At 36.5% G+C, this 10,785-nt stretch overlaps 1 protein-coding gene across 1 annotated transcript in view; it reads right to left on the bottom strand.

Moving 5' to 3' along the window:
- Positions 1-1,338: 1,338 nt before the first annotated feature.
- RAP1B (RAP1B, member of RAS oncogene family) overlaps positions 1,339-10,785 on the bottom strand; it is a 32,896-nt gene continuing 23,449 nt past the window's right edge. The window contains exons 4-8 of the mRNA XM_075707700.1: positions 9,872-9,928; positions 8,278-8,418; positions 6,063-6,206; positions 4,097-4,212; positions 1,339-2,624 (exon numbers count right to left, since the gene is read on the bottom strand). Coding sequence (XP_075563815.1) covers positions 4,126-4,212; positions 6,063-6,206; positions 8,278-8,418; positions 9,872-9,928 — 429 coding nt within the window. The 3' untranslated portion in view covers positions 1,339-2,624; positions 4,097-4,125. The remainder of the gene's footprint in view (positions 2,625-4,096; positions 4,213-6,062; positions 6,207-8,277; positions 8,419-9,871; positions 9,929-10,785) is intronic.

Below are 10,785 nucleotides of genomic sequence, written 5' to 3'. Positions count from 1 at the left end.
GGAGGGAAAAAGTGTGTTTCACTTTTTTTAGCACAATCTTTAGATGGTAAAGGCTGGAGTTTCTGAAAATTTTACTTTCCTGGGGTTTGATCAAACTGACTACCTCTAATGCTGAGAAACAAAAGGGCAAAGCCTGATGTTCCCTGTAACCAGTACTCTTTAGCTGGACACTGAGACCAGACCAGGACCCCTCTCTTATGTTATCAAAGAATTTTCTCTCCTTCCTGCCCAATGCCATCTGTACAGCTTCCTGGAAAAGAAACACATTAAAAAGAACACAGATAAAAGGACAAGTGGGACGTAAAAGTGTTATAAGACCTGAATAAGCAGAGGTTGAAAGTGAAGGGAGGAAAAATACTGATTAGCTCATCAAGGAGCAAGGTACCTAGTGAAAAAAGGAACTAGAGCATCCAGTGCTCCAGTCTCATCTACTCTGGGGACCAATCAGGATGCAGAGAGCACCAAAAAGAGATATTTATGGGGATCATCAACCACGTGCTCTGGTTTCTAATGATAAATGAAAAGCAATTTCAGTCTTAACTCTGACTCTGCACAGTGAAAGAGTGTATTTCCTCCATTAAACAATGGTGATTGATGACTGATGAAATTACCAGCAGGAAGGATCAGCTGGGCTCCTTAATTCACTTTGCACAATGTAAACTATCTCAAAGCTTACCAGTATTAGCTAACCTAATCTGATTGAATTTGCAGGAATGGATTAGAACAAGCTCTGATAATTCTGTGCCAGAGAAACAGGAGATACCAAGTATTTCGGTGTGACATCAATTTTCAGCAGCACAGCCAAGATCAGGAAATCATCCACAGTCCATGCATTCCACTTCACAGTCCAACAGTATTAACAGATATTTAAAGTCTGCAAAACTCTGCACTCAATACTCCAAGAATACTCTTCTGCAAATTTCCTTGAAACCAAACAAATATGGTTCAATCATGCAGAAAAATCGTATTTTCTAAGAGAATTTTTTTTTTTTTTTTAGCTACCCTAAGTCAATTTTAACAATGAATTCTTCCTGGAAAGAAGGAAAATAGCAGGCAACATATTTTCAAGTTCCCAAAATAGCCACTGAGAGTCTAACCTTTGAAGACAGCTATTTTTCTGTTAGACTCTCCCTTACGTTAGAACTTGGAATATTCCAAGTCCAAAAACTATAAGTGGAATTTCATTCAGTCAGAAATTCATCCACCCTAGCACATGGGATGCTATTAGAAATATCTATGGCATGTATTTGTCGGAAGACAAAGTCATAATGGTTCCTTTTCGTCCTAAGATGTACGAATCTGCACTGTGCAGGAGATATTAAAAAAAAAAAAAATCAATATTTACTAGCACTACTAAAACACAAAACATTCAAGTAGTATATAACCGTAATGCAAGCCCTTGCATGGCAATCCAAATTTATTGAACTACTGATGCTAAGTCATACAAAATTGCACCACTTTAATTAAGGCTTTTAGTTTACATTTGGCCACCTCAAAGCAGTTGTAACATTAGGTTGGTCAATTTAAATACTGTGGCTCCCTGTTGGATATACACACAATCTTTACACCCAAACGTTAATGCATACAAAGCAACAAGGCATTGTTAAATAAATCAGCAAAAGTTAATTACTGCAACTTAGGCCCTGTGACCAATTACACATGATTAAAATTACTTCCCACATTCACATCCACAGTACTCTTCCACCATTTAACATCTCAACCAAAACGTTACACATGTAAAACAATCACTAACAGGCAAAAGTACTAAACCTGTATATTTGGTATTGCAAATACACTTATGCATGAGCAAGCAAGGGAATTCACAGTGAGAATCTACAGCTGCAGAAGCCCAAAAATGATTTACAAAAAATTGTTAAATCATTAAAAAATCGTTTTAAAATATACACTTCTTGTTGTAGACCCCCACTGTACACACAACTATAAACATTGTTCCCTATGTAAACAAGGAAAAGGAAACATACAATAAAAGGTTGAAAAGTCTGGACATTTCCTTCCCAACAGATATTAAAGGCCATGTCTTTAGTCAGACGTTATACTGAAAGGACTCTTAAAGACTAGATCACTGCCTCCACAGGTTTTTCCTAAAATTAAAAAACTATATAGCTGTTGTGTTAATCAAAGCGTTTTTGTACAATACGATGATCATGATCCTGTATTTCTTTAAAAAAGTTACAATAAGCTACAAATACCGATGAAGCAAAGTTATCTGGAGTAGTCTATATAGGAGCTCTTTGGACTTTCTTTTATTATGCTAAAATAGTGGTGCTTTTAGGATTTACATTATTGTACTCTCCAATAGAAAGTGGGGATTGTTGAAGTATACAGTACACAGTTTTCATACATGTACAACATTGGTGGATGAACAATGTCTCTTATCAGTAATACTGGATGTAGGCTCTGGTTTTACCAGTTGCATACACTTAGAATATTTATAAGTAAAAATCTCTCGTGACACTGGAAAGTGATTAGAATGTGCAAACTGATGTAGTAGCTTTCATCCATTTCTTAAAGGGTACCACCACAGGAAAGTCCATTTAAGATGTTGGTAGGTTTAATAAAGTTGGAATGCTGGCACTGTTGAATTGGGCAACAGTTCTTCAGACCTGTAACAACAAAACAAGAGGTCAGTATTAGCAACAACTATTTGTCATTTTGCCTTAGTTAAAACAACTAAAGCAGGAACTAGCAAAGTTCTTCGCAAACAGACCTAGAAGATAACCTTATCGCTTCTCCTCTATCAATATCATTTCTACTGTACACATACAAATAACAGACTATCTCAATTACTAAAACTGGATTGGGATACATATGGCAATCCAAGCTGAACTGTGGAAGTACTATTTGATGGGTGGGACTAGTTTTGCTTACAGTATGACAGTTCCAGTGGCTTTAAAAACAAACACACATTTGGAGGAAATCCTGAATTGAAAGCCCTGCTAAGGAAATGCAGCAGCCATTTCTGCCATCCTCAGCTAACGCTTTTGAACCCTCTCAGTTTTACTTTGAACTGATTCAGCTTGTTCAAATTAAGTAAGTTTTGATATCGATAGCAAGAAGAGTTAAACATGACACTATCTGAATATTAATAAAAGCCTGCAATTTATGACTGCAATTTATGACAGTGGAATGTCCTGCCAGGATTCTCCAGTGTTATCAAATAGGTCCATCAGATGACGCAAGAATGGATCATAGCCCTGAAGCAACCAAACCACTCTATGTCCAGTAAAACTGAAGGGAATCAAGATGAACAGGCAACTTGCATGATGGCAGGTCAATCAAGAGAGACCTCTGTCAGTACTACGGCTCGGAGGTGGAAAGGGGGAAACAACCTGCTCAAAAACAAATTGCTGAAAAAAATTCATGCCTGCTGACTAACTTCTGAAAAGGCTTGCTTCAAGAGCAGGCTGGAGCTTGCTTGAGCCTTCAGCAGCATTCTTAAAGCATGGATTTAGTCATGTAGAACATTAGCCAACTGCCAAGGAGTGAGAAATTGATCTAGTAACCAGCAGCTCCAGGTTAAATATTTGGAGTGTTACAATGATGACTTCACTGTTCTCTTCCAAATGTACTAATTACAATGCAGCCTATAAAATATCCATATAGTCAAAAGAAAGTAAGCTAAATTCCTGTGACATCATGCAAGTATGTGCAGGGGTTCAAAGCAGAAAGTGACATTTTAGCACGCAAACTGCAATATTTTACAGTATGCATTCCTGATAATTGAGCTCTTGCAGTATATTCTACCAGGCTTTAAAAAAAAAAAAAGAAAACCCTGTTTCCAAAAGCTAAAGTTTTGAATTATCAGAACGAACATCCTTAATTTGAGCTCCACCAACACCTTAAAGCTTGGAAAAAAACCCCAATGATACTAGTATGAATAGTGTATCTTGCACATATTTGTAGTTCTGACTTTGGAATGGCAAAATAAAGACCATAAAAATTTCTACAATAATGTAAATCAAGACTTTTCAATGCTGTTCTGCATCAACAGCTACCACAGTTGTTCAGGAGTTTTTTGTGCTTGTTTTGTTTGGTTTTAATAGCCATAATACACAGAAAATTTTAAACTGTTTACCTGGCTCAGAGCTACAGTACAGCTGTGTATTAAAGTAGCTGACATGATGACTTTTTGCGTGCTTTTCCAGGCACTGGAGTTTTTCTGTTAATTTGTCGCACAAGGTCGTAAAAGATCTGAGAATATAAGAATCAGTTGGTTAGTGGAATTAAGAGGCTTCTCTCATAACCTTAAGCCTTGAATCTTCACACATAATGTACCCAACATACTCAAGAACCCCTGTAAATATTTAGTTATCACAAAGCCAGAAAGTTAAACTGTATACTTAATTAATACCTGTTTATTTTCTGTTTAAGATAACTGTCTATCGAGGCTTTTCTACTTCCAGTGAAGCAAACTGGAAAGGCATCTATAATCTGCAGCTGTTTAATCTTTGGGTCAAATTTATCTGAACACACATGATATATGTCACAATGATCAACTGCTATACGCTATTACTTTGCAATTTAGCACTGAGGTCAAGAAACAGGCCACAGCTTTCTTCTAACTCAAATCATTCTAAAGACACTCTTTTAAAGAAAGCTCTAGTAAGTTTTAACTGCACATTTTCATGGTAACTCAAGTACACTGCATATTCTGTAACAGTCTCTTGTATTTGAATGAGATCATGCTTTTCCAGATTCTTTAAAAATACTGAAGTCTAGAGAATTAATTCAGCAGCCTCTCTAGGACTACACCATGACATAAGCGTAACATTTCCTAGAAAAGTAACTCATGTATGAGACACTCTCACACTTTGAATCTCCTAGAATTCCAATTAGAACATGATTTTGTTGAAAGGCTAATTTAAGACAAGTCTACATACTACAATTAAACAGCATCTGTTTCGTTCATAACTGACACTGTTCCAATTATTTCTGCATCTCCTAAATCAAGGAGGTCCTCATACTAAAGCCATCCTAGCAGTCTCCTAAGCACTGGCTGCAAAGCAGCAAACATTCCAACAAGGGCTTTTAGTATTTGATGGAAGTTCTAGTTTAATAAACATATGACTTTTATATAGTTAAGCTGACTAATTTGTATTTAAGAAAGACTGAATAGTTTCCAGAAATTTCCAACTAATTAAACACACATTACTAATTTTTAAAGTCAGCTGTGCTTAAAACCACTATACTCATTTGATTACATGCACGTCTTGCAGAGGCCCTTTCAACTTGACTGATGCTGCCAACGATGTTTTCCAGAAGACACAAGGAATTGCAGGGTTTATCACAATATTCAAGCTGTTCCAGAAATGTAAACACTAACACAGCTTCTTTTTCTAAAAATTTTTGCATCCCTTTCTTTATGCTGGCACCCCCTCTGGGTAAGAAGGCATGCACTATCGCAAGTCCCCAAAATGCATGTATTTGATCAGTCACCTAGCTCCCACTAAATAAATAAGTAGCTAGACAGTAGAGAGGTTTTTGCCTGCCCCCCCCCCTTTTTTTTTTCTTTTTTAACAGAGCACTTATTTAGGTCTCTTCTCTAATCAGCTGCTAATTTGGACAAAACCCTTAAGAGTTTTTGTCCTTACCTTCTCAAATAATTTAATACCAAATAACTTAAATCAATTAGTTTTCAGGACTTAACTCTTAAAGGTCTTAAAAAAAAAAAAAAAAAAAAAAAAAAAAAAAAAAAGAAGAAGTCCTCTAGCAGTGCATTCTCAGTGGATAGGGATTATATCAACTAGGGAATGTAACACGAAAGAAGTATTTATCCCAAATTCACATGAATGTAATTTGAAAACTAATTATACTAAAATTAATATAGTTTTAAAGAGTCCTAAGTCAAAGCTAACTACATCCTTTAATAGAAACATCTCACAAATTCTCACAATAGTTTTGTACAGTTTTGTCCATTATAGTGAATGTTATTCATAATTTCATTAGTTTTTCCTCGACAAACGGTAATGTTTGGTTACCAGAACACACCATCCCATCCTTCTCTCCCTGCCACTCCTCCCCCCATAGGTAGTGTGCCTTACCTCGTTAACATTTATCTTTGATTTTGCAGAAGACTCTAAGAATGCACAGTTATTCCATTGCCTTGCTAGGTTCTGACCTTGTTCCTTTCCCACAACTCTTTCATCTTCCAAGTCACACTTATTGCCAACCAGAATCATAGGCACCTAAAAACAATTTAATACCAGCAAAGAATTCATTAAGATTTTGGGAAGGCACACTGTAAATGCACACCTAAAACCCTATCTGAATCCTTAGAGGATCCTGGCCTCCAGAATAATCACGCTCTGGTATAACAAACTTAAGTTTATCGTTGTGCGAGACCTTAATATTCAAGCCAAAGTGACTGCATTTTTTGCCTGCTGTCTGGCAGGACGGTGGGGAGAATAGTTTGAGGATTCAGTACACTCCCAATTGAGAAAATTTCACCTCTTCTAGAAGACCTAATGAGATTTCATTTTTAGATATTCAAGGCATAAAGAAGCCTACTGAAGCATCTGCTAAAAGATTCTTACATGTTCAGAAATCCTGGAAAAAGTGGCCTGTACTGGGTAGCATGATGAAGGACACTAAAGCTCCTTTCACCATTCCTCTACTTCCAGCGTACCTGCACTCCTTTCAAGAGCAGTTTTCTCACACAGTTCTTATTAAAGCAAGCTGATGCACACAGAGGAAAGAAGCATGCTAGCGTATCAGAATTACTAACTACAGAAAACACTGAATTGACCTTTGTAGCAAGAAAAGGTAATCATACAAAGGTTGTGGGGTTTTTTTGCTTCCTTTTACTGATTTAAGGACATAGCTAAGTTTCTCCCAAATTCAGGTGTTTTAAAAAAAAAAAAAGTTCACGATATTTTGATCATTTAATTTCCCCCCACTGAGAAAGCAAGTCATGCCTAAGCTTTAGCATAGGAAAAACTTTATGTAAATTTTGGTGAGAACTAAAGTTGCAACTTGAAGTTCATTATCTTTCTCCTCATACTATGGAATGGCTTTCAAGACTATGGGGAGTGTACTAAAGAGAAATATAATGCCAAGGAAATACTACCAAAATACTACCAAAGAAAGCTTATGTGAGTCAGCATAAATATACCATGTAAACTTAAGGTTTCAAATATTGTCACATTTTTCTTGATTGTAGTGTACAAAGTTAATTTGATGCTAAACAAGGCTATAACTTGGTAGGTTCTGGATGGGAAAGGCACATGCAACTTAAATACCACCCTTTTGAGATACATTTGTGTTAATAATGGGTAATAATCACTTCTAGAAGAAATCTGCTGAACACAAGCAAGACCTGAAAATGCTTACACTTAATCTTAAGTGCAAGGTGGTTTGTATTACAAGAGTCACAATGAACTTCCCTGAAATTGAAACACTTAATACATTCTGCATCTGCTGGCAGAAGCGTATGTGGATACATGCAGTAAGGAAGGGATCAAAGTTTCCATGAGCGCAGTTTAAATGAGATGAGCACACTTAAAAACTGTTCATTGCTCACATTTATTTTTTTCCAAGGAAGATTTTCTGTCTGATGGCTACAACTTAGAAGGCGTTTCTGTTAAAAACACACTTCTACTGCTGTTTCACATTTGAAATGCCTTTCTTCCTTTTATTAAGGGACTAGAGTATTCACTTCCTACAACCACAGTAAGTTTTTTTTTTTAATCAATTATAAACCAGAATGTTTTAGCCTCATGTTATAACTTTAATAATGCCAACAGGTGCATATTGAAATTGTGTGGAAATAGTATGACCAAACTTACTTGCAAGAACACACACAAAATGTAAAAGCTACATAACATGAAAGTTTACAGCTTACAGTACTGTCTTCTGTAAGAACTCAGAATTTTGTGCTTTTAAAATACCAGAAACAGTAGGCATATTGAAGAGAAAAAAACTGAACTGTAGGGTTTTTTAAACCTTCATTGATAGTAACTGAGGTAAGAATACAATTGCTTTAGAAAGGTTTTCTGCAGTACTAGTGAATAAGGTTATATACAGTTTCAAATAGAGTATTTTAAAGGAAGAGATTAGAAAGACAATTATTTTTATATACCACATTACAATTTACAATTTCTCCAGTTTGCCTTAGAGTTGCATTGCTGTACTATGCACCTACTGGTTGATTTGTCTCTTAATTTAAAGTTTGGAAGCTATCCAATCACAGTGTATACATTACAACATCTGTAATGAAAACTGTAAATATAAGTATTAAGCGTTTTTAGAGATGCTTACATCATCAGTGTCTTTGACTCGAAGAATCTGTTCTCTTAGATCCTGTAAATCATTAAATGTGGACTGTGCTGTGATGGAATATACTAATGCGAAACCTTGTCCATTTTTCATGTATAGGTCTCTCATTGCTGTAAACTGTTCCTGTAATTTAAAAAAAAAAAAAAAAAAGAATATAGAGATGTTGCATTCAACTTGCACTTTCCTTATACAAACAGCCATATACTTCAGGTCACAAATGGATCACAAGCACGATGCATTTGTGCCCTCCCCACCTTTTTAAACTGACCAATATTTTACTGTTTGACTATAAGCATTACAGTAAACTGAACTGCTTTTAAATAAATCTGGTTTGGAACATTATCTGGGGTGGCTGACCAGTATCTAGATATTGCCAAAGACTATACCCTGGGCGTGGGAGGGAGGGGGGAATCACAGAAACTAAAGTAATTGCAAAAGAGATGAGGTACAGTAGAAGGTACAGTGTAATCTGTAGATTACAGAAGTTACAATGCTCCCGAATCCTTCCTTACCTACCAACTTTTTCCCATCTCCTGACTGTTCTTTAAAACGCATCACGAAGTAAATGCATCCCTTTTCAACCTCCATTTTGTAGTCTAGGCACTTTCCTGTGTTAAATTCTACTTTCATTTTCAAGGAGATAAGTTAATCATTAGAGGATGGAGACACTCAATAGACTTCTCGCGTTTCCTAGACTTCAGTGACAACCACGATATCACATATGAAGACTCACTGGTGCACTGCACGGCAGCATTAGGACTTCTCCCTGTTTGAAAACTTCCACCAGTATGACTGTGGAACAGCATTTGCCTTTCTCGCATTGGTGACTCGGCTATCTTGTGACTGATCAATCACTCACCAAGTCCCTTGCTGTATGTCAGATGAAAGACCCAATATATTTCAAGAGAACAGCCACTCCATCTTTCTGTAGTTTTACATGGCCTTACTCTAATATGGAATTTAAATAAATTATTATTGTACCAGATTACTGTTATAGTTCACAGAACACATGCTACACTCTAAGGGTCTTGAGCTTGTGCTCACTGGAATCAAGGAGGGAAATGACCACTGTCAGTAGATTTTGGAACAAGTCAGAGAAAGACCTGACCAATATGCAAAGGGTCAGCATAAACCCTGCGCTTTGAGTTCACACAAGCTGACTAAAGCAACACTTCTTATCGCAATGTCAGAGTACATCTCACAAAAGAGAAAGGAGAGGAGAAGAAAGCATGTACTCTCTACAGCAACAGAAATAAAAACTGAGTAACCATCGGGCCTAAATTTTCCTCTGGGCAATATAAACTCAAAACAGCAGCACAAGCTCTTTTAAAATTCTCAATCTCGTGTTTCTCCTGTTACAGAACATGAGCTCACAGGAAACTTGCAATTCATTTTCTGCTGCAATGCTCAAGTTTTGTTTGAATAAGAGTATGTTAAAGAACATCCTTTAATCCAATGCACTGACCACAGTTCTCTTTAGAGAATGAGGAAGGAAACGTGTCATCATCTACATCCCTACAGCTTTTGATGGTTTTAACACTGTACATCAGTATTTAGGAAAGTTGGTTTTACATACCGTTCCTGCAGTATCTAAGATTTCAAGCATACACTGTTGTGCATCTACTTCAACTTGCTGTCAAGAGAGAAAGATGTGGTTAGAGTTTTTCCTCTTGCAACTCTCCCCTCCAAAGACACCAGGAATTATGTGATTTTATAAGCAAATTCATAATGCATAAAGCAACATAATGGCTTAAGAAGTTTATATGGATATACACTTTGAAAACAGCAGGAAGAAGCCTTTCAAACAGCTCTAGTGACATTTTCAAAAGCAGCGTCAGCAGCCAAGTACCACTTTGCAAAGTGATTAGGGATTTTTGATTATTAAAAAGGAGGCTGCTAAATTTGTAATGATGGTTATCAGCAACTAGCACAACTAATTTCTGCTTGTTTCAGGGATCATTCACAGATTGAAAGAAAAGTACAGGTGAAAGCTAGAAAGTTGGACTGGTGTACTAATGCTCATTTAATAGTAATTTAGATCAACAAGAGCATAAGTAGTACACAGCAAACAATAAACCAAGCAAGCCACTAAGAGTGGTATCCCCAAAACAAGCCTTTAGTGACACTAACTAGGTAACTGATCCAGCTTAGAAAAATCTGTAAATAATAGAAGATTTAAGAAGCCAGATCAGTTTCTGTAACTATTTCAGAGTTCCTCTATCTAGTTTCTACCAAGAAAAAAAAAAAAAAAAAAAGCCTCGAGGGCAAAGGACACCGAAGTGCCCTCAAGCTGTTTCAAGCAGGCTACCCACATTTTTTTTTTTCTTTCAAGCTATTGGTACATTTCCCTTGTTTCCATTTGCATTTAAAATTCCTAGTTGGCAGATCAGCACTCAGAAGAAACTTTGTGTCCCCTATTCCCAATACATGCATCTTCACTAGTTTAACTTTGAGCTTTTCTTTTTTAACTAGATTTGAGCTTGGGGGACA

This window comes from Pelecanus crispus, chromosome 1 (assembly GCF_030463565.1).
Source record: "Pelecanus crispus isolate bPelCri1 chromosome 1, bPelCri1.pri, whole genome shotgun sequence".
Lineage (NCBI taxonomy): Eukaryota > Metazoa > Chordata > Aves > Pelecaniformes > Pelecanidae > Pelecanus > Pelecanus crispus.
This window is presented reverse-complemented; position numbering and strand designations above follow the sequence as displayed.